At 37.3% G+C, this 22,069-nt stretch overlaps 1 protein-coding gene across 1 annotated transcript in view; it reads right to left on the reverse strand.

Moving 5' to 3' along the window:
• TINAG (tubulointerstitial nephritis antigen) overlaps positions 1–22,069 on the reverse strand; it is a 202,887-nt gene that overhangs the window by 168,433 nt on the left and 12,385 nt on the right. The window contains exon 4 of the mRNA XM_036769096.1: positions 7,124–7,238. Within this exon, the coding sequence (XP_036624991.1) occupies positions 7,124–7,238 (115 nt within the window). The remainder of the gene's footprint in view (positions 1–7,123; positions 7,239–22,069) is intronic.

Raw genomic sequence — 22,069 nt, forward strand, 5'->3', positions numbered from 1 at the left:
CAGAGGTCCCTGATAATGATAGGACAGAAAGACAAATAGCACTGTTGGGATGAAAAGAGACAGAGAGAGCCCAGAATGGAACCACAGGCAAATCACTGGCCAAATCAAGAATTACCGGCTGCATTAGGGACATTTGATGAACTTTACATTGAGGCAGTATACTAAGTCCTGCATTGGCAAGATTTGAAACTCAGAAGGGGAATGACTGAGGTTGAATTTTGGCATCTTGAAATGGGTCCTGTAACTCCCAGATTTGTGGAACATTTATGGAGTATTTAAAGATTTATTTATGCTAGGAGAAGCCACAAGGATGTAGTTACCATACAGCGGTTAAGCGTGTACTCCATATAGTTAAGTATAGATATTTATATGCTTATGTGGCCAATTTCTATATCTTCTGGTCACCTGCCTAGGAATCAGGGAAATAAAATTAGATACAGGTTGGAGGCAGGCTTTCTTATAAGTAGGGGCTCAAGCGCTATTCTAAGCAGGCATATCAATGCTAACCACACTCCTTAGACTAAGGAGGATACCACTCAGATAGAAATAGGTAGTACTGGAATTAGAAGCGGTAACAACAATGCTGCTTGCCACTACTGTGGCTGTGTAAAACCAACAACATCAGCATACAGGAAGGCTGCTAACACAGGTTCTTTGATCTGCTTTTCTAAGGAAAGCAGCTTTAAGGGGTTAATAATCTTACTTTAATTAAACATACATATATCATTCACTTAGATCAGGGGGAAAAGCCAGCACTCTGAAGGTTAGAGAGAATACAAACAGAAATTACAAACATACATTATGTAAACAGAGGAAATAACACAAACCAGTCTATCCATAGCAATATGTAGTTACCAGAGAAGCACCAACATCTGGATTTTTTTTTTCAAATCCAGAGTTGTCCTTAACAAGAGCTTCCCAGAGTCTCATCTGGTCAAATCACACAACACTCTTCCAGCGAGTGAGAGTCCCAAACAAAATGCTAATCTCTGAGTTTATATACCTTGTTCGGGGTCAAAGGGCATCAAAACCATGCAGCTGGAACCTATGTGAACTATGACAAACATGAGCCCTACCCCTAAAGCTAAGACTAGTCAGAAAGTGATAAAAAGTGAGGGAGTCACTATCTCCCAGAGAATAAAGACATTGCCATATTCTATTGGTTATCTTTATATACCCGTTCAGGGTATATAAATCAAAGAAACAAAGGCAGGATTAATCAAAGGCACTTGATTACAACAATGCTAAAAGAGAAAACAGTTTAAAAAAAGTCCCACCCTAATTACCAATACAAAAGCTCATCTAGTCTCAAAGAACTACAGAGATCATGGTACTCAACCTAAGTTCCTCTGACGCTCAGTGCAACTAACACCAGAGTATATGTGAACCTTCCCAGAATATGACTCCAGCCAGCAATAGGATCCAGTTAATGGTTAGCAGCACCTTCTAGGGTGAGATGAAGTACTACTAGGAGATCCATTATAACTTAAAGATTCTATGAGGTTAAGTTATTGTGATGATTTCAGGGGAAAATGTCACAGTTGGTTTATCTTCAATGTATGCCTTCCTTTCTTTTTCTTTTCTTCTATTTCCAAGGAACCCCATGATTCCATAATTCTTCCTCCTCACCTTCCTTCTTTCTGACTTGCAAATCCTTCTACCTGACTGTTAGGAGGAAATAAATTCATTAAACTAATTCCCATTAAGATGCACATAAAAAACTATTAGCTCAGCTTGACTATCCTGTGAATATTTGCATTTTCAAAGTAAAAGCTTGTTAACCCAAAGGAAACTATAATTCCAGACTCTAGCAGAGCAAAATGTAATTTTAGTCAGAATGAGGGTGAAGGAGTCTATTTTGATTTTACTTTCATTCTACCCATAAATGACTACCCAAATGATCTAGATATAAGTGCAGCCTCTGAACTTGGAAGCTAAAACCATGTAATGTACTGGAAGGAGTGTAGATCTTGAAGGCAGGAGAAAAGTGGGTTTACATTTCAATTCTGACAGTTATTATCTGTATAATCCTAGTTAAGTAGCTTCTCCTCTCTGATTTCTCCATGTTCCATTCCTGATTCTCTTGACTTTGTCTACCATGCTATGGAAGCCTCTTCACTCTGGGTGGTCACTGCACCCTATAATCCTTTTCACTAATTGACTAGTTGTTTTTTTTTTTCCCAGAGTTATTTTAGGGAAAGGACCAGGCCAGTCTTCTCTCTACATTCCTCCCCAACTCTAAACCTGACATTCAATATTTTCTCTCTTATGCTGCAACTCCATATCTTCTCCTCCCCCATCTCTTCCACTTCTTTTCATGTGTAGTCTTCCACCATTAGTATGTAAACTCCTTGAAGTCAGAGACTGCCTTTCTTTCTCCTTGTATGTGTATTCCCTGCACTTAGCACAGTGCCTAGCACATAGTAAGTGCTTAATAAATTGACTTGATTTATTGACTTGACTCAACTATAAAATGAAGAGAGAGATTTAAACAATACCTCATGAACTTTAAAGCATTATATAAGCATGAACTATTATTATTGATGCCAAGAATATTGAGACACAAAATGAAAAATTCAGCCCTCAAGATGTTTTATCCACAAACCATTTGGTTCTTTTCGCTCTCTTCCCAAATGGGGTTGCATGTGTGAAATCATTCAGAATAGGAATTTATCTACTTTTTCAACTATTTATGCAGACACCAGTTCACTGAAGTAGTATTCTCCCTAGAAGTGCCTTTTTTCCATTCCTGATTCACTTCCACACTACTGGAGATGAGGAAAATTCCAACACTTAGTTGCATTGACTTCAAAAGGCCACTCAACCTTAACTACCATGCATTGGAATGTACTGCTTTGAATATGGATGATAGAACACTCTCAGGTCAGTTTAATTTTCTTTATTCTGTCATCTGGACTACAGGGGAATTGCCATATATGAATACATGCTACTAGATGACTTCAATTCTTATAAAGTATTGTCATTAAGTTTCATATTTAAATGCTGCAGTTGTGAATTTCCTACAGACAAATCCCTAAGCCAATAAATGTCATAGAGTGATTATATCACCTCCTGTGGACCATAGTAAGAAGCAGTTTGAAAGTGAATTGCTAGATTTACTGATAGACAAAACTCTAAATGGTGCTACGTATTCCTGAGAAGGAACTCTGGTTGCTAAAATTTCAACATAAAGAGAAAAGCCCATTAAGCCTGAAAACAATGCCTATACACACCAAAAAGAAGATATTTAAATGCAACAATATTCAATATAGCTTGCTTATTATCCATTCCAGAGAGAATTATTTTTGGTTTTGTTGCTTTCTGGTTTTGGCTTTTTTCTTGGTTTTTTACGCATACAATGTATTGTTTAAACTAGGAAATACCTCTTAATTTGTACAGCAAAAATCAGCAAAACTATTTAATACTCTAACAGAACATATAAATGAAACTTATTTAATTTTTTAAAAGCTAAAAATATTTACTCTAAATCATTCACATGATTGCATATAATAGATACCTAATAAATGCTTGTCGAACAGATTAAAAAGGAATGAACAATTCAGCAAACACTCATTAAGCCCCTACTACATGGAAGTTGAGGGATAGCATGGTATAGTGGTTATAGAACCAACCTTGGAGACAGGAAAACCCGAGTTCTACCTTTGCCCTTGGACAGGTGTTAGCCTCTCAGTGGCACCAAGCAATTCCCTAAGACTATAATTTGCATATAATGCTGTAATGGCAAGCTAAGTGGAACATTTTGTTTTGCTCTTTTTTCTTTTGGAGTTCAGGTTCTCAGCACTAAGGTAATGGAGTGCCTTTGATTGAGACTTGTCTTTGTTTGAATCAAGAGTCTTTGATGACATGCTTAAGTCACAAGAAAGCCTAAGTCACATGAGTTCAAATCACATGGTTGTGATGCCCTCTGTGGTCTGACCCTGAAGAAGAAGTGTGTATATACATACATACATACATACATACATATGTATATATATATATATATATATATATATATATATATATACATATGTGTGTGTGTGTGTGTGTGTGTGTGTGTGTGTGTGTGTGTACTCTGGGTAGCCAATAATGAGCCCCCTGGCTTTGAAAATCCAGATATTAGTGCTTTTCTCTCTGGTAACTATATATATGTTGCTATGGAAAGACAGTTTGAAGACCTGTCTGCTGATTTGTGTAATTTGCTGTTTATATAATTTCTGCTTGTAATTTCTGTTTGTGTTTTCTCTGAAGTTCAGGGTGCTGATTTTTTCTGCTGAACTAAGTAAATGATATGTGTATGTTTAATTAAAGTAACATTGTAAACCACTTAAAGCTGCTTTCCTTAGAAAACAAGATCAAAGAACCTGTGCTAGCAGCCCTCCTGTGTGCTGGTGTTATTGACCTTATACCTCCACAGCAACTGCAAGGAGCACTGTTGTTACAAATGCATAGAAGGAACTTCCTCATTGGAGCTTCCCTGTAGCAACCTATAACAATAAAACCACACTTCTTGTCCTACTCCCCCCAAAAAGTTCACAAAATGTTGTGCTAAGTGCTAAGGATATAAAAATGGAAAATTACATATTTCTTTTCCTCAAGTAGCTTATAATCTAATGGAGCTTATAATATGATAGACAATATATGTTGAATTTGGAGTTTTTAAAACCCAGTTATCTTCCAAATGAGTGGAAAAAAATTCTAATGCATTCCAATGTCATGGTCACATGTAAAGGGCTGACCTTGGAGCTAGGAAAGCCTGTATTCAAGCCCTTCCTCTGACAAATACTACCTGTGTGACTAAGGACAAAGAAATTAATTTTTCAGTATTTCCAGACAATTCTCTAAGATTCTAATTTACAAATCAATCACCAATCCACATTGATAGAAGAGACTTCCACAAGAGTTTCAAAACATTGCTGAGATCAGCTATCCAAATTACAAATACTAATTCCCATAATGCAATCCCATCAAGGGGGAATCTAAAAGAAAAATGAATGAATGTGCTGCCTAAACAGTTTAGATATGAGGGGACAGAGAATATAATTAGGCCTATTCCTACCTGAAATATATTTAGTAATAGTGACTGGACTTGTGAGATTTCTCTGATATAGGGAAGTCCCAGGTGAAGAAACTTCCATCAATGCAGGTCAGCACCTTCTCTGCCACTTAAAGTCTTAAAGTTGCCTAAAGTATTGAAACAGTAAGTAACTTACTCAGGATCATATAGCCATTATATATCAGAGGCAAGACTTAAATCCAGGTCTTCCTGTTTCTGAGGTCAGCTGTTTGCTACACTACACTGCTTTGCTCTGAAAATTCTTAAAACTTGTCTTTGAGTTGAACCAAGATCTTGGTTCATTGTATCTTTAGAGAGCCAAGTCAATGGACAGTGAAAATTCAGAACTGTGAGTTTATGTTTCAGTCTCCCAGCCAGCATCTCCATCCACACTTGCTCATTCCAGATAAATTCACAGGAATTGATACAGAGCCAGAGACCACTTTTTCCTGTCCTCCTGGTTTCTAACAGGTCTTGATTTTAAGTAGTGACTAGGTCTCTACTTTGATGTTCTTAAGAAAACAATTGACATCTCAGCTGGAAGACTGAGTCAGTTGCAAGACATAACTGTTTGAAAGGTAACACCCTGGTAATATGGGTGAGGGATTTGTTCTAGCTTCCTGAGCAGAAGCAAAGTTATTGTAAGGCATCCATCATTAAATCCTAACACTTCTGAAAATAATACAAAGGAAAAAACCTTTAAAATTTCCCAAAGAAGCTAAGGAAAAGAGAGCTACCAGTTTCTTTGAAATTGGTCAACAAACTTTAACTGTATTTTGATTTAACTGTTCAAACGTTTGCTAATCTTGGCATAGCACATCTGGATAAAGATGAGGCTTATACAGTGGTCTCAATGTGGAGACGTACAGAAATCAAGGGTTATTCTAAGAGATTTTGATAAACTGTGCAACAATTAATAGAAGTTGGGGGTCTTTTTGTTTATTTGCTTATTTGTTTCTTTTTTGGATAGAGCATTAGACTTTGGAATAGAAACATTGGGGCAAGAACGCCACCTCTGTCACACACTAGATATTTTATCTTCAACAAGTTACTGTGCCTCTCTAATTCGCAGTGTCCTCATCTGTAAAGTAGACATAATATTTGTACTCCTTAACCCACAAGAGAGCTGTTAGAAAACTATTTGGTGCACTATAAAACACTGTAGATATGAGCAATTAACATTATCAAGCAATTAACCAATCGACAAGCATTTATTAAATACTATCCTTGTGCCAAGTACTCTTCTAGGCTCTAGGAATACAATGACAAAATAGAAATAGCGCTTTCTTTCAGAAGCATACATTCTATTAATTTCAAGGCAGAAATCTATTTATTACCAAAACTGCAACCAAGGTGTAGCAATTGGAAGTTTTCTCCAAGGCACTGAAATTTAGAGGATGTTGACAGTACTGGTATTCCTTCAAAGGCATGTAAACAGGGAGTTTAGGATCTAATTAGCAAGTCTAATTCCTTAAACTAGGAAGCTACCAGATAGACTTCTTCCCCAATGGTCTTCCCCTGGTATTGCAAGTCTTGTTCTCCCAGCAGGGATGAGCTTCCCAGTAATGGCCTCTCCATTTCCCAGAGGCTCTGTTTCCCCACCATGGTATCACATTCTAAGCTCTATTTCCCATCCCAAGTGAATTAATTCTCAAAAGTTGATTTCACTTCTATAGACATGGAAAGTATTAGTTATAATTCTGATCACAATCATTATTTTCAAGAACATATTTACTTTAAAACTTAATTAGAGTAAGTTTATAAAAATGAATTAATGATCACAGAAAACCTAACAACATATATGTTTCTAAGAAATCAGAAGAGATTTTTTAATTTGGTATTACTCCGTTAATCTTATTCTTCAGATACAAGAATTTATTTGATTGGTTTGGTCATGATTAGTGTCACTGAATTCTCAAGCTCTAAGTTAAACATCTGAGTAATGTCATAAATAACTTGGGAGGGGGGAAGCATTTAAAAAAAATAAATTTGCTTCTTTGGCATTACTAAAACACAAAAACACAACCACCACCAGCCAGACCCTCAAAAGCAAATAGATAGAACACCTACTGTTATTTCATTCATGCTCAGAAGTGTAGGAGAAGGAGGCAAGGTGCCAAGGCGAAATTTGTAGCCTTCTTCCAAAGTCATTCCCCAGAATTGACTGTAATTATGAGCCGTCCAACTGCCTCATAAATAGAAGAGAAAAAATAAGTATATATCATGCAATACAGTTTTCATAAATGTATTTTTATTGACAACTCAATATTTCACAATTAAAAATTAAGTGCAGCTCAAGAGAATTGGTAGTATTACTTCAGTTTTCATTTCAGAAATAAGCAAATGCTGCATTTCTTTTAGAGGTCAAGTACATGGCTTAATTACTATAGTAAAATGATTATAAATAATTATAAATGCCATTCTGTAAAAGCTAAAGATCAGGATCAATATATAAAAAAATCTGATGGTATTTTAAAATAGCAATTATATAATATGTAAAAATAACAAGGTTTTACAAGAAAAATCAAGCAAAAATATATCAATAAGTCAAACTAGATGATTTTTTCTCATTTCTTAAGTATTCATTTTTAAAGCACTTAATACATTGACATTAAAAGGCTTACTAAAATGACTGAAAAATTGTTATGCCTGCAAAACCCTCAGCACTGAGTGCTAAGGAATCAGCTAAATATATATTTAACTCTCTATTGCATGAATCAGTGTGGAATTTCTTTTCACACAATAAATACACACTTATCCAAAGGAAATTATTTTGTTATTTTTTTTCCTCCATTATCCAAGCATATGTCTTGTAGCAAAATCTGGTGAAAATCAAAATGCTTTTCTGGGTCTTGAAGTCCCAAAAAACATGATGAAAATTTAGACAGTGTTCAGGTAAGTCCTCTTTGATTTGAAGATCATAGATTCTCAGAAGGCAAGACAAGTCTTAAAGCTATCTCATGTCTTTTCACCAATATTGTTTATAATTCATGAGCCTCTAATGAGTACTTAAAGTTAAAATACAATTTCTGATGATATACCTGGTAAACCTCTGATTTTTTATAACATATGAGAGCTCATAGAATTTTAAACAATGTTCAAAGATTGCTTTGAAATGGTTTTCAGTCACCAAAGGAAGCATAGGAAAGAAGTCAGTGAATTTATTGAACAAAGGGCATGTGGAAACAAGAGTTAGGACAAACTGGTGAAGCAGGTGCAATTCATCCAGGGTGACTATGATGATAGCACCCTTATTCTTCATTCCCCTCAATGTCCTTTACTCTGCAGCTCTGTCTTGAACTACCTTATCTGTACCACTCAGTATTCAGTGTTCAGCTGCCTTCCCTTATTAGATGTGTTTTTATTATTATGAGTTTGGGGAAATGAACCTTCACAGTTATTGATGTTGGCCCAGTGAGAGTGAGGGCAAGAATATACTGCTTCTGATGGATGTCTATTTCGTTTCAGTTTTTAAAGTATAAAAATATGCAGCTTCTCCAATCCACATGGTCAAAGAGTTTCCATTTACCTCTTCCACACATAGGGTGTGGTAGATAACGAGTTTTGTCAGAAAAGGTGCCTAATTTCTATTGGCTTTTAGATTCTTTGGACAGTTTATTTTACCTAGTAGTGAGAAGCAAGGGATCTACCTAATTGGAATCACAAGTTCAGAACTGGACAACCAGCTGTTTCTAAGACATTATGTATGGAGGAAGCCCAACTAGGGATCTGAGACATACAACTTTTAGGGTACTTCCCATTGATGAAAAGGCTTGTTTTACCACCATAACTTAAGTCTGTCCAAATAATCTAACTAGTACAATGTTTTAAAGGAGACTAAGAAGAAGGAAGAGACTAATCTCCAAAAGAGGGAAAACATAGAGGCCCTTCAATCATGCACTGGCAGCATGAGTGGGCCAAGGCCAAAATTCCAATTAGGAACAAGGTGTTGTTGTTATTCAGTCATTTCAGTTCCATCTGATTTTCAAGACCCTATTTGGGTTTTTCTTGGCAAAGATACAGGAATGATTTGCCATTTCCTTCTCCAAACTCATTTTACAGATGAAGAAACTGAGGCAAACAGGGTTAAGTGAGTGTCCCAGGATCACACAGCTAATAAATGTCCGAGGTCATATTTGAACTTAGACACATCTTCCTGACTCTAGACCCCACACTCTACTGCCTCACCTATATGCCCCAGGAACAAGGTAGCTTCCCACTTATGGGAAAATCTTTTCTCCCTGGAAACTTAATGGTGGGCTGAGGCACTTTCTAAGGCACTTCCTAATTCATAGACAAAATATCTCATAAAGTGAATCATCTGTGTATAGCTATGTTGCAGATAGGAAGAGGAGGATGGAAAGAAATGTAGATAGAAAGGGCTTATCCAAGCCCCAGACTCCTACACCCCATAGAGAAGTTGACTCCAAAGAGCAGATTTAGAGTAGCCCTAGTTTGCCATGTATATGGTAAGCAAATTGAAATAACATTCACATAATGGCTAAGGCCTGATATAGGCAGAGGAATGCTCATGAAGAACTAGACATGGAACCTGATGCCTGATGACAAAGATTAAACCCCATGACTCTTTGGGACTTGTGTTAGTGTTACCCCTGTCTCATGCTATAAATCCTTCTCCCCAACCTCCTTCCACATTGTATATTGCCCCCCAATCCAGTTTAAAGCACTTAAGAGGTCATGGTATGCTAATAGGATTATAGATTTAGAGTTGGGAGGGACCTTAAAACACATAGAGTCCAACACCTTCCTGTTATAGATAAAGAAGCTGAAGCATAGGGAGGTTAAGTAATTTGCTCAGCTAGTGAATGTCCAAGGTAGAATTTGAACCCAAATCTTCTCAGCTCCAAGTTTAGTGCCCTATATATCCCTGTCCTCCTTTCAGTTTCCCAGAGGGAAAGAACTCTTCCATGTCTTTTCAGAATACTATGATTCAGGACAAGAAAGAAAAGTGTAGTGAAGAGAAATTAAGAAGAAAACTCAAATATTCTTCCCTATAGGTGGACTGGGATTTAAGTATCCTGGAAAAGGTATGAAGAATGTTAACAGCTAACAATATAATGGAGGCAACAGTAAACAGAGACATAGATAGATAGATAGATAGATAGATAGATAGATAGATAGATAGTTAAATGAATGATAGAATGAGGTTCGAGAGTATAGGGTGCTTGTGGTAATCCATAGCACCGTGGTGTGTATACCTCTGGGGTACCCAACCAGGGTACATCTTCCATGAAGGCCTTGTGTTTTTCAGTGCTCAGCATAGAGTAGGTATCATTATTTGTTGACTGGCCAGTTTCTAATATTGTTTGTCTATGCTGAAGTACAGAAGGTGCTAATAAGAAGACTCTGGTCTAGAAAATTAAATTTTAACCCAGTAGAAAGAAATGTGCCAAAACAAAGGTACTATCTATATAGGAAATGAAGCAAAGCATTCTTGAATGATGTATCCTTGTAGATAGTAAATAAAGCTTTGGGTCATGGTGAGGAAATGTATCCTTGCAGACAGTAAGTAAAGCTTTGGGTCATGGTGAGGAAGTCAAAGGATAAAAAATGGAAATTTTTTTCCCCTTAAACCCAAGGCCTCTATTTCCCTCTCTATCAATAACTCACTTCTCTTTTCCTTTCACTTCCTAGCATCATCCCCTTATGCATCTCTCTTTCCCTTACCTTTCTGTATTTTCCCATTTTACTTCAGGTTATTTCTTTCTACTTTTTCCATATCTTTCTTAATAAATATATAGCTCTAATATCAGGGTCTTTTTTTATCATATTAGTTAGTTTTGCTGAACTGTCTCCTTCTACCTTCCCTTTCCGTTTTCCTATCCTTTGTTCTAAAGTATATCTCTCCAGGAGAGGGAAAAAGAGAGATGCTTGGAAAATCTAGATAATATAAAAACAAAATATATCAATAAAAGTACACTTTTTAAAATGTACTCCTTGAATACTGAAATATAATTTTGGACTTGGACAATGTGGGGACTTTATTAATTTTTTTTTAATTATCAAGAATTTTTTTCTTTTTCCACACATCCCTTCACTAATGAGGAAAAAATAAAGGAAAACAAAAGAAAAACAAAACCCACATAACAAATAAGCATAGGACTATTTATATTTATTGCAGGGTCTTATTTATGTTTTAATTGGTACAGACAGAGAGGAAAAAAATAAATGTGTTCATTGAAAAAAAATGAAAGGTCAAAAAATGTACATCTACTTGAAGCCTTTAAAAGATATCTCAACCCTGAGGAATGTTATTCCCAAAAGACCAAGGACCAGACCTCTTGAATTTTGTTCAAGGCTCTCCAAAAGCTCTCTCAATAGAGAATAATTGATGGGGGAGCTCTGCTCCCCAAGAAGGTACTGTTTTCCTTTCATTTAGAACTGTTTGGTGCCCTTCATTTTTTTCTGCAGTCTTTCAGCGTTAGGACTGTGCCTCCTGATGTATTCAACTAATAGTAATGGGAAGCCATAATGAAGTGGTTTCTTGGAGGAATGTACTTCTAAAAAACAGAGCACAAAATCTTTTAGGAAACCAAGTTATACTTTCATATCCCAGTACTGAGAATTGCCCATAAAGAGACTCAAGTATTTCAAATAACTTTCTCAAAGAATGCCACCTCTCTCTAAAAAGTTTATTGTTTTCTCCCTGTTTCACCAAAGAATCACTAATAGTGGTCTGTAGTAGGAGGAAATAAAAACAATGGACCTATTTCCAGTATTTACTAGCTATGTGACCATAGCCAGTTATTTCATCCCTCCAAGTCTTAGCATCCTTATCTGGAAAATGGGACTAAGATCACCTGTGGTATGAAGCAATGTGCTATAATATATAGTAACTTGATGTTAAGAGCAGCTAGATGGCACTTGATTAAAAAAAAGTAAACACTTGTCTTAGAGTCAAGAAGACAGTTCCAACCCTATTTCAGCCTCTCTCTAGCTCTGCTACACAAGCACTTAATCTCTTTCAGCCTCAGTTCCCTCTTCTACAAAAATGGGAATAATAATACAACCTATTCTACAGGGATGTTGTGAGGGTCAAATGAGAAAATATACATAAAACACTTCACAAGTTCTGAAGTGATATATAAATGCTAGCTGTTGTCATCATGATTGTTGTGCTTAGCCTTAGAATCAGAAAATCCTAGGTTCAAGTCTTACCTTGGACACATTCTAGCTGCCCCAAGGATCTCTCTATGACTGTAAGTTAAAAATAATATCTTTACCACTGCATAGTAGCATCTTCCACACTGGGAGTTCCTAACACTGATGAAATCAAAAGAGTGGAACTCTCCATCCCCTCCGTGCAACCTTCCCAGAGGCATCTCACTTCTACTTCATGGGTAATTAGAAAGATTGAATGGGATATAGGAGTCAGAGCCAATATGGTGGAGTACTAAGAGACATGATTATTTTTCTCTTATATTAATAAGCAATTATTAAATCACAATTAAGGTTTTCCCTTCTTATTTCCTCATTCAGAAACCAGCCCCTGTATGTTATACAGTCAGTCTCTGAAGCACATTGCTGATAGATGGAATTACCCAAATCCTCTGGGTACAAGCTTCTTAATCTTAGGTGGTAAATGACTATAGTAATCTACTGTTTGATAAACCCAAAGACTCTAGTTTCTGGGATAAGAACTATTTGACAAAAACTGCTGGGAAAATAGTAAAATAGTATGGTGGAAACTAGGCATAGACCAACATCTTACACTATATAGTATGATAAGGTCAAAAGGGATACATGATTTAGACAGAAAGGGTGACACCTCAAGTAAATTAGGAGAGTGAGAAATAGTTTACCTGTCACACATATGAAGAAGGGAAGAATTTATGACCAAACAAGAGACAGAGAGCATTGTGAAACGCAAAATGGATAATTTTGATTATGTTAAATTAAAAAGATTCTTCACAAGAAAAACCAATGCAATCAAGATTAGAAGGAAAGCAGAAAGCTGGGAAATAATTTTTACAGCATGTGTTTCTAATAAAAGCCTCATTTTTAAAAAATATAGAGAACTGAGTCAAACTTATGAGAAAACAAGTCATTGCTCAAGTAGTAAATGGTCAAAGGATATGAGCAGGCAGTTTTCAGATGAAGAAATTACAGCTATCTGTAGTCATATGAAAAAATGCTCCAAATCACTATTGATTAGAGAAATGCAAATTAAAACAACTTTGAGGTACCACTTTACACCTATCAGTTTGGGCTAATATGACGGAAAAGGAAAATGTTAAATGTTGCAGAAGATGTGGGAAAATTGGGGTACTAATGCATTGTTGGTGGTGTTGTGAATTGATCCAACCATTCTGGAGAGCAATTTGGAACTACACCAAAGGGCAAACAAACTGTGCATCCCCATGAGATCATAGAAAAGGGCAAAAAAACCTACATGTACAAAAATATTTATAGCAGCTCTTTTTATGGTGGCAAAACATTGGAAACTGAGGGAATGCCCATCAATGAGGGAATGGCTGGAGAAGTGGTGGTATATGAATGTAATGGAATACTATTATGCTATAAGAAATAATAAGTAAGCAGATTTCAGAAAAATGAGGAAAGACTTACATGACCTGATGCTGAGTGAAGTGAGAAGGACAAAGAGAACATTGTACACACAGTAACAGCAACATTGTACAATGACTAACTTTGGTAGACTTAGCTCTTTTCAGCAATACAAAGACCCAAGACAATTCCAAGACTCATGATGGAAAATGCAATCAACATCCAGACAAAGAAATATGGAGTCTGAATGCAGACTGCAGTATACTATTTTCACTTTTTTGTTTTTTGCATTCAGTGACTTTTCCTTTTTGTTCTGTTTCTTCTTTCACAATGTGACTAATTTGGAAATGTGTTTAACATGATTGTACATATATAACCTTTATGAGATTGCTTGCCATCTTGGGGATGGTGGGAGAAAAAAATTAGAACTCAAAATCTTCTAAAATAAATATTTAAAATTATCCTTACAGGTAATTTAAAAATAGAATACTATTTACCAAAAAAGAAAAATAGTTTTAGAAAATTTAATAATGGGTGGAGCCAAGATGATGGCTGGTAAGCACGTACTAGAGTGAGCTCCGTACCCTACCAGAGTCCCTCCAAAAACCTATAAAAAATGGCTCTGAACCAATTCTAGAAAGGCAGAACCCACAAAACAGCAGAGGGAAGCAGGGCTCCAGCCCAGGACAGCCTGGATGGTCTCTGGGTGAGGTCTATTCCACACGGAGCTGGGAGCTGGGAACGGAGTGGAGCAGAGCCCAGCCTGAGCGGCGTGGATGATCCAGACCAGAAGCTGGGCGCAGGGGGCCCTAGCGCCCTGAATATGTGAGCTGCGGCAGTTACCAGACCCCTCGACCCACAAACACCAAAGACTGCGGAGAAGGTTAGTGGGAAAAGCTGCTGGAGTGGAAGGAGTTCCCCATTCGGCTTCCAGCCCCGGGGGCAGCGGAGGTGGGGCAGCTACAGCTGTTGTTACTTCCCGCTCCAGGCCCACCTGGTGGGAGGAATTAAGTGGCGGATCAGAGCAGGAGTGCAACAGCCTGCTGAAGATCTAAGCCCAGTCTGGACTGGGGGTCCTTGGGGAAGGAGGAGTGCGGCTCTGACAGAGCTGGCACCTCCCCCCCAAACGTAGAACATAGAACTCGTTAGTCTACAAGCAGTCATACCCCACTGAAAAACTCAAGGGTCAAGTTAGTTGGTTGGGAATATGGCCAGGCAGCTAAAATGCGCCCAGATTCAGTCTCAGACTTTGGATTCTTTCTTTGGTGACAAAGAAGACCAAAACATACAGTCTAAAGAAGACAACAAAGTCATAGAGCCTACAATCAAAGCCTCCAAGAAAAACATGAACTGGCCCCAGGCCATAGAAGAACTCAAAAAGGAGTTGGAAAAGCAAGTTAGAGAAGTAGAGGAAAAATTGGGAAGAGAAATGAGAAGGATGCGAGAAAACCATGAAAAACAAGTCAATGACTTGCTAAAGGAGACCCCAAAAAATACTGAAAAATACACTGAAGAAAACAACACCTTAAAAAACAGACTAACTCAAATGGCAAAAGAGCTCCAAAAAGCCAATGAGGAGAAGAATGCCTTGAAAGGCAGAATTAGCCAAATGGAAAAGGAGGTCCAAAAGACCACTGAAGAAAATACTACTTTAAAAATTAGATTGGAGCAAGTGGAAGCTAGTGACTTTATGAGAAATCAGGATATTATAAAACAGAACCAGAGGAATGAAAAAATGGAAGACAATGTGAAATATCTCCTTGGAAAAACCACTGACCTGGAAAATAGATCCAGGAGAGATAATTTAAAAATTATTGGACTACCTGAAAGCCATGATCAAAAAAAGAGCCTAGATACCATCTTTCAGGAAATTATCAAGGAGAACTGCCCTGATATTCTAGAGCCACAGGGCAAAATAGAAATTGAAAGAATCCATCGATCGCCTCCTCAAATAGATCCCAAAAAGAAATCTCCTAGGAATATTGTCGCCAAATTCCAGAGCTCCCAGATCAAGGAGAAAATACTGCAAGCAGCCAGAAAGAAACAATTTGAGTATTGTGGAAACCCAATCAGAATAACCCAAGATCTGGCAGCTTCTACATTAAGAGATCGAAGGGCATGGAATGCGATATTCCGGAGGTCAATGGAGCTAGGATTAAAAGCTAGAATCACCTACCCAGCAAAACTGAGTATCATGTTCCAAGGCAAAATATGGATTTTCAATAAAATAGAGGACTTCCAAGCTTTCTCAGTGAAAAGACCAGAACTGAATAGAAAATTTGACTTTCAAACACAAGAATCAAGAGAAGCATGAAAAGGTAATCAAGAAATGGAAATTGCAAGGGACTTACTAAAGTTGAACTGTTTTGTTTACATTCCTACATGGAAAGATGATGAGTATGATTCATGAGACCTCAGTATTAGGGTAGTTGAAGGGAATATGCATATATGTACATATATATATATGTGTATATGTATATATATATATATATATGTGTATGTGTATATGTATATATATGTGTATGTGTATATATATGTATATGCATGTTTATGTATATATATAAGTGAATGTGTATGTATGTATATATCTATGTGTATACGTATGTATGTGTATGTATGTGTATATATATATATGTGTGTGTGTGTGTTTATATGTGTATATATATATATATATATATATATATATATATATATATATATATATATATATGTAAAAGAGAGAGAGCAGACACAGGGTGAGTTGAAGATGAAGGGAAGATATCCAAAAGAAATAAAATGAAATTAAGGGATGAGAGAGCAACATACTGAGAGAGGGAGATAGGGAGAGATAGAATGGGGTGGATTATCTCGCATAAAGGTGGCAAGAGGAAGCAGTTCTATGGGAGGAGGGGAGAGGGCAGGTGAGGGGGGAATGAGTGAACCTTGCTCTCATCAGATTTGGCCTGAGGGGGAATACCATACATACTCAGTTGGGTATCTTACCCCACAGGAAAGAAGAGGGAGGAAGATAAAAAAAAAAATAAAAGGCAGGGGGATGATGGAGGGGAGGGCAGATGGGGGTGGAGGTAATCAAAACAAACACTTTGGAAAGGGGACAGTGTCAAGGGAGAAAATTCAATAAAGCGGGATGGTTGGGAAGGAGCAAAATGTAGTTAGCCTTTCACAACATGAGTATTGTGGAAGGGTTATACATAATGATACATGTGTGGCCTAGGTTGAATTGCTCAACTTCTTAGGGAGGGTGGGTGGGAAGGGAAGAGGGAAGAGAATTTGGAACTCAAAGTTTTAAAATCAGATGTTCAAAAACAAAAAAAGTTTTTGTATGCAACTAAAAAATAAGATACACAGGCAATGGGGCGTAGAAATTTATCTTGCCCTACAAGAAAGGAAGGGAAAGGGGGATGAGAGGGGAGGGGGGTGATAGAGGGGAGGGCTGACTGGGGAACAGGGCAACCAGAATATAAGCCATCTCGGAGTGGGGGGGAGGGTAGAAATGGGGAGAAAATTTGTAATTCAAACTGTTGTGAAAATCAATGCTGAAAACCAAATATGTTAAATAAATAAATTGCATTTAAAAAAAAATTAAAAAAAAAAAAGAAAATTTAATAATTGTTTGACTACCTGAAAACCATGATCAAAAAAAACCCCTAGACATCATATTTCAAGAAATCTTCAAGGAAAATGGCTCTTATATCTTAGATCCCAAGAGTAAAATAAAAATTGAAAGACTCCACAATCACCTCCTGAAAGTGATCCCCAAATCTCCCAAGAAGAGTATGGCCAAATTCCAGAGCCCACAGATCAAAGGAAAATATTGTAAATAGCCAGAAAGAAATAATTCAAATATTGTGGAGCCACAGTCAGATTCACACAAGATTTAGCAGCTTCTGAAGAAGCTAGGATTATAACTGAGAATAACCTACCCAGCAAAACTGAGTATACTCCTTCTGGGGGGAGAGGGAATAGATATTTAATGAAATAGATGACTTTCAAGCATCCCTGATGAAAAGACCATAGCTGAATAGAAAACCTAACATTCAACAAGGATAGTCAAGAGAACCATAAAAAGGTAAACATGAAAGAGAACTCAAAAGGGACTCAATAAGGTTAAATTGTTCGCACTTGCACATGAGAAGATCATACTTTTAACTCCTAAAAGCATCATAATTATTAGGGGAATTAGAAGTATACATAGACAGAAGGGATGGGTGTGAATTGACTAGGATGGGATGATATAAAAAAAGAAGGGGTGAGAAAGATAGAAGCACTAGGATATGAGGGAAGGTAGAGGCACAAAGAGAAAAAATAATTCATATAAAAGAGGAACACAAGGAAGGGCTTTTACAGTGGAAGGGAAAATGGGAGTGTTGGGCAAAACTTGAACCTCACTCTCATCAGAATTGGTTAAAAGATGGAATAACATATACACTCAGATGGGTATAGAAATCTTAGCCAATAGGAAAGCAGGAGGGCAAGGGGATAAAAGAAAAGGTCAGCTGATAGAAGGAAGAGGGTATTAAGGGAAGCTGTGGTAAGAAGCACAACCAAATGCAGGCAAACAGAAATATTAAATGCATCTTTTCCAGACCATAATGCAATAAAAATTACATTCAATAAATTGCCATGGAAACATAGACTAAAATTAATTGGAAACCAACTAATCTAATCCTAAAGAATGAGTGGGTCAAAGAACAAATTGTAAGTAATTTCCTTAAAGAGAATGACAACAATGAGCCAACATACTAAAATTTGTGAAATGTGGCTAAAACAGTACTTAGGAGAACATTTATACCTCTAAATGCTTACATCAATAAAACAGAAAAATAACAGGTTAATAAATTGAGCACGCAATTAAAAAAACTAGAAAAAGAACAAATTCAAACTTGGAAATCCTGAAAAATAAAAGGAAAGATTAATATAATTGGAAGGAAAAAATAAAAAATACATAATAAAACTAGGTACTGGTTTTAAGAAAAGAACAATAAAACTGAGAAGAAGAAAAAAGCATGGTTAATGTAATTTTTAAAAGAAAGAAAACCAAATTACCAATATAATAATGAAAAAAGTGAATACATCACCAAGGAAGATGAAATTTAAGCAGTTATTAGGAGCTATTTTGACCAATGATACACCAATTAATCTGACAATCTAAGTGAAATGGATGGATGTTTCCAAAAATATAAACTGCCCAGATCAACAGAAGAAGAAAAAAAATACTTAAATAACCTTATCTTAGAAAAAGAAATTAAACAATCTATAAATGAGTTCCCTAAGAAAAAAATTCTCAGACCAAAAAATATTTACAAGTGACTTCTACCAAATACTTAAGGAACAATTAATACTGTATTTTTTAAAATAGGCAAAGAAGGAGTCCTACCAAATTCCTTTTATGACACAAATACGGTATTGATACCAAAATCAGGAAGGGTAAAAACAGAGAAAGAAAAATATGGACCAATTTCCTTAATGAATATCTATGCAAAAATTTCAAAGAAAAGACTACCAAGGAGATTACATCAATATATAACAAAGAACATACACTATGTTGAGGTGAGATTTATAAAAGGAAGATAGGCCTGATTTGATATTGGGAAAATTATCAGCATAATTGATTTTATTAATATAAAAACAACAAGAATTATATAATTATCTCAAAAGATACAGAAAAAGCTTTCGACAAATTACTCATTCCTATTAAAATACTAGAAAGCGGGGGTGGAGCCAAGATGGCGGCTGTTAAGCAGGGACTAGAGTGAGCTCTGTACCCGAGTCCCTCCAAAAACCTATAAAAAATGGCTCTGAACCAATTCTAGAACGGCAGAACCCACAGAACAGCAGAGGGAAGCAGGGCTCCAGCCCAGGACAGCCTGGATGGTCTCTGGGTGAGGCCTATTTCACACGGAGCTGGGAGCTGGGAGCTGGGAGCTGGGAACGGAGTGGAGCAGGGCCCAGCCTGAGTGGCGTGGACCATCCAGACCAGAAGCCGGGCGGAGGGGTCCTAGCGCCCTGATTCAGTGAGCTGCGGCAGTTACCAGACCCCTCGACCCACAAACACCAAAGACTGTGGAGAAGGTTAGTGGGAAAAGCTGCGGGAGTGGAAGGAGTTTGGGGTTCGGCTTCCAGCCCCGGGGGCAGTGGAGGTGGGGCAGCTACAGCTGTTGTTACTTCCAGCTCCAGGCCCACCTGGTGGGAGGTATTAAGTGGCGGATCAGAGCAGGAGTGCAACAGCCTGCTGAAGATCTAAGCCCAGTCTGGACTGGGGGTTCTTGGGGAAAGAGTAGTGCAGGTGTGACAGAGCTGGCACCATCCCCCTAATTGTGGAACATAGAACTCATTAGTCTACAAGCAGTCATACCCCACTGAAAAACTCAAGGGTCAAGTTAGTTGGTAGGGAATATGGCCAGGCAGCGAAAACACGCCCAGATTCAGTCTCAGACTTTGGATTCTTTCTTTGCTGACAAAGAAGACCAAAACATACAGCCTAAAGAAGACAACAAAGTCATAGAGCCTACAACAAAAGCCTCCAAGAAAAACATGAACTGGCCCCAGGCCATAGAAGAACTCAAAAAGGAGTTGGAAAAGCAAGTTAGAGAAGTAGAGGAAAAATTGGGAAGAGAAATGAGAAGGATGCTAGAAAACCATGAAAAACAAGTCAATGACTTGCTAAAGGAGACCCCAAAAAATACTGAAAAATACACTGAAGAAAACAACACCTTAAAAAACAGACTAACTCAAATGACAAAAGAGCTCCAAAAAGCCAATGAGGAGAAGAATGCCTTGAAAGGCAGAATTAGCCAAATGGAAAAGGAGGTCCAAAAGACCACTGAAGAAAATACTACTTTAAAAATTAGATTGGAGCAAGTGGAAGCTAGTGACTTTATGAGAAATCAGGATATTATAAAACAGAACCAAAGGAATGAAAAAATGGAAGACAATGTGAAATATCTCCTTGGAAAAACCACTGACCTGGAAAATAGATCCAGGAGAGATAATTTAAAAATTATTGGACTACCTGAAAGCCACAATCAAAAAAAGAACCTAGATGCCATCTTTCAAGAAATTATCAAGGAGAACTGCCCTGATATTCTAGAGTCACAGGGCAAAATAGAAATTGAAAGAATCCATCGATCGCCTCCTCAAATAGATCCCAAAAAGAAATCTCCTAGGAATATTGTCGCCAAATTCCAGAGCTCCCAGATCAAGGAGAAAATACTGCAAGCAGCCAGAAAGAAACAATTTGAGTATTGTGGAAACCCAATCAGAATAACCAAAGATCTGGCAGCTTCTACATTAAGAGATCGAAGGGCTTGGAATGTGATATTCTGGAGGTCAATGGAGCTAGGATTAAAAGCTAGAATCACCTACCCAGCAAAATTGAGTATCATGTTCCAAGGCAAAATATGGATTTTCAATAAAATAGAGGACTTCCAAGCTTTCTCAGTGAAAAGACCAGAACTGAATAGAAAATTTGACTTTCAAACACAAGAATCAAGAGAAGCATGAAAAGGTAATCAAGAAATGGAAATTGCAAGAGACTTACTAAAGTTGAACTGTTTTGTTTACATTCCTACATGGAAAGATGGTGTGTATGATTCATGAGACCTCAGTATTAGGGTAGTTGAAGGGAATATGCATATATATATATATATGTTTATGTATATATATAAGTGAATGGGTATGTATGTATATATCTATGTGTATATGTATGTATGAGTATGTATGTGTATATATATAATGTGTTTTTATATATATGTATATATATGTGTGTGTGTGTATATATCTATATATCTATATCTATATCTATATATATGTAAAAGAGAGAGCAGACACAGGGTGAGTTGATGATGAAGGGAAGATATCTAAAAGAAATAAAATGAAATTAAGGGATGAGAGAGCAACATACTGAGAGAGGGAGATAGGGAGAGATAGAATCGGGTGGATTATCTCGCATAAAGGTGGCAAGAGGAAGCAATTTTGTGGGATGAGGGGAGAGGGCAGGTGAGGGGGGAATGAGTGAACCTTGCTCTCATCAGATTTGGCCTGAGGGGGAATACCATACATACTCAGTTGGGTATCTTACCCCACAGGAAAGAAGAGGGAGGAAGATAAAAAAATAAAAGGGGGGGGGGAGATGATGGAGGGGAGGGCAGATGGGGGTGGAGGTAATCAAAAACAAACACTTTGGAAAGGGGACAGTGTCAAGGGAGAAAATTCAATAAAGCGGGATGGGTTGGGAAGGAGCAAAGTGTAGTTAGCCTTTCACAACATGAGTATTGTGGAAGGGTTATACATAATGATACATGTGTGGCCTAGGTTGAATTGCTCGACTTCTTAGGAAGGGTGGGTGGGAAAGGAAGAGGGGAGACAATTTGGAACTCAAAGTTTTAAAATCAGATGTTCAAAAACAAAAAAAGTTTTTGCATGCAACTAAAAAATAAGATACACAGGCAATGGGGCGTAGAAATTTATCTTGCCCTACAAGAAAGGAAG

This window comes from Trichosurus vulpecula, chromosome 7, assembly GCF_011100635.1.
Source record: "Trichosurus vulpecula isolate mTriVul1 chromosome 7, mTriVul1.pri, whole genome shotgun sequence".
Taxonomy (NCBI): Eukaryota; Metazoa; Chordata; class Mammalia; order Diprotodontia; family Phalangeridae; genus Trichosurus; species Trichosurus vulpecula.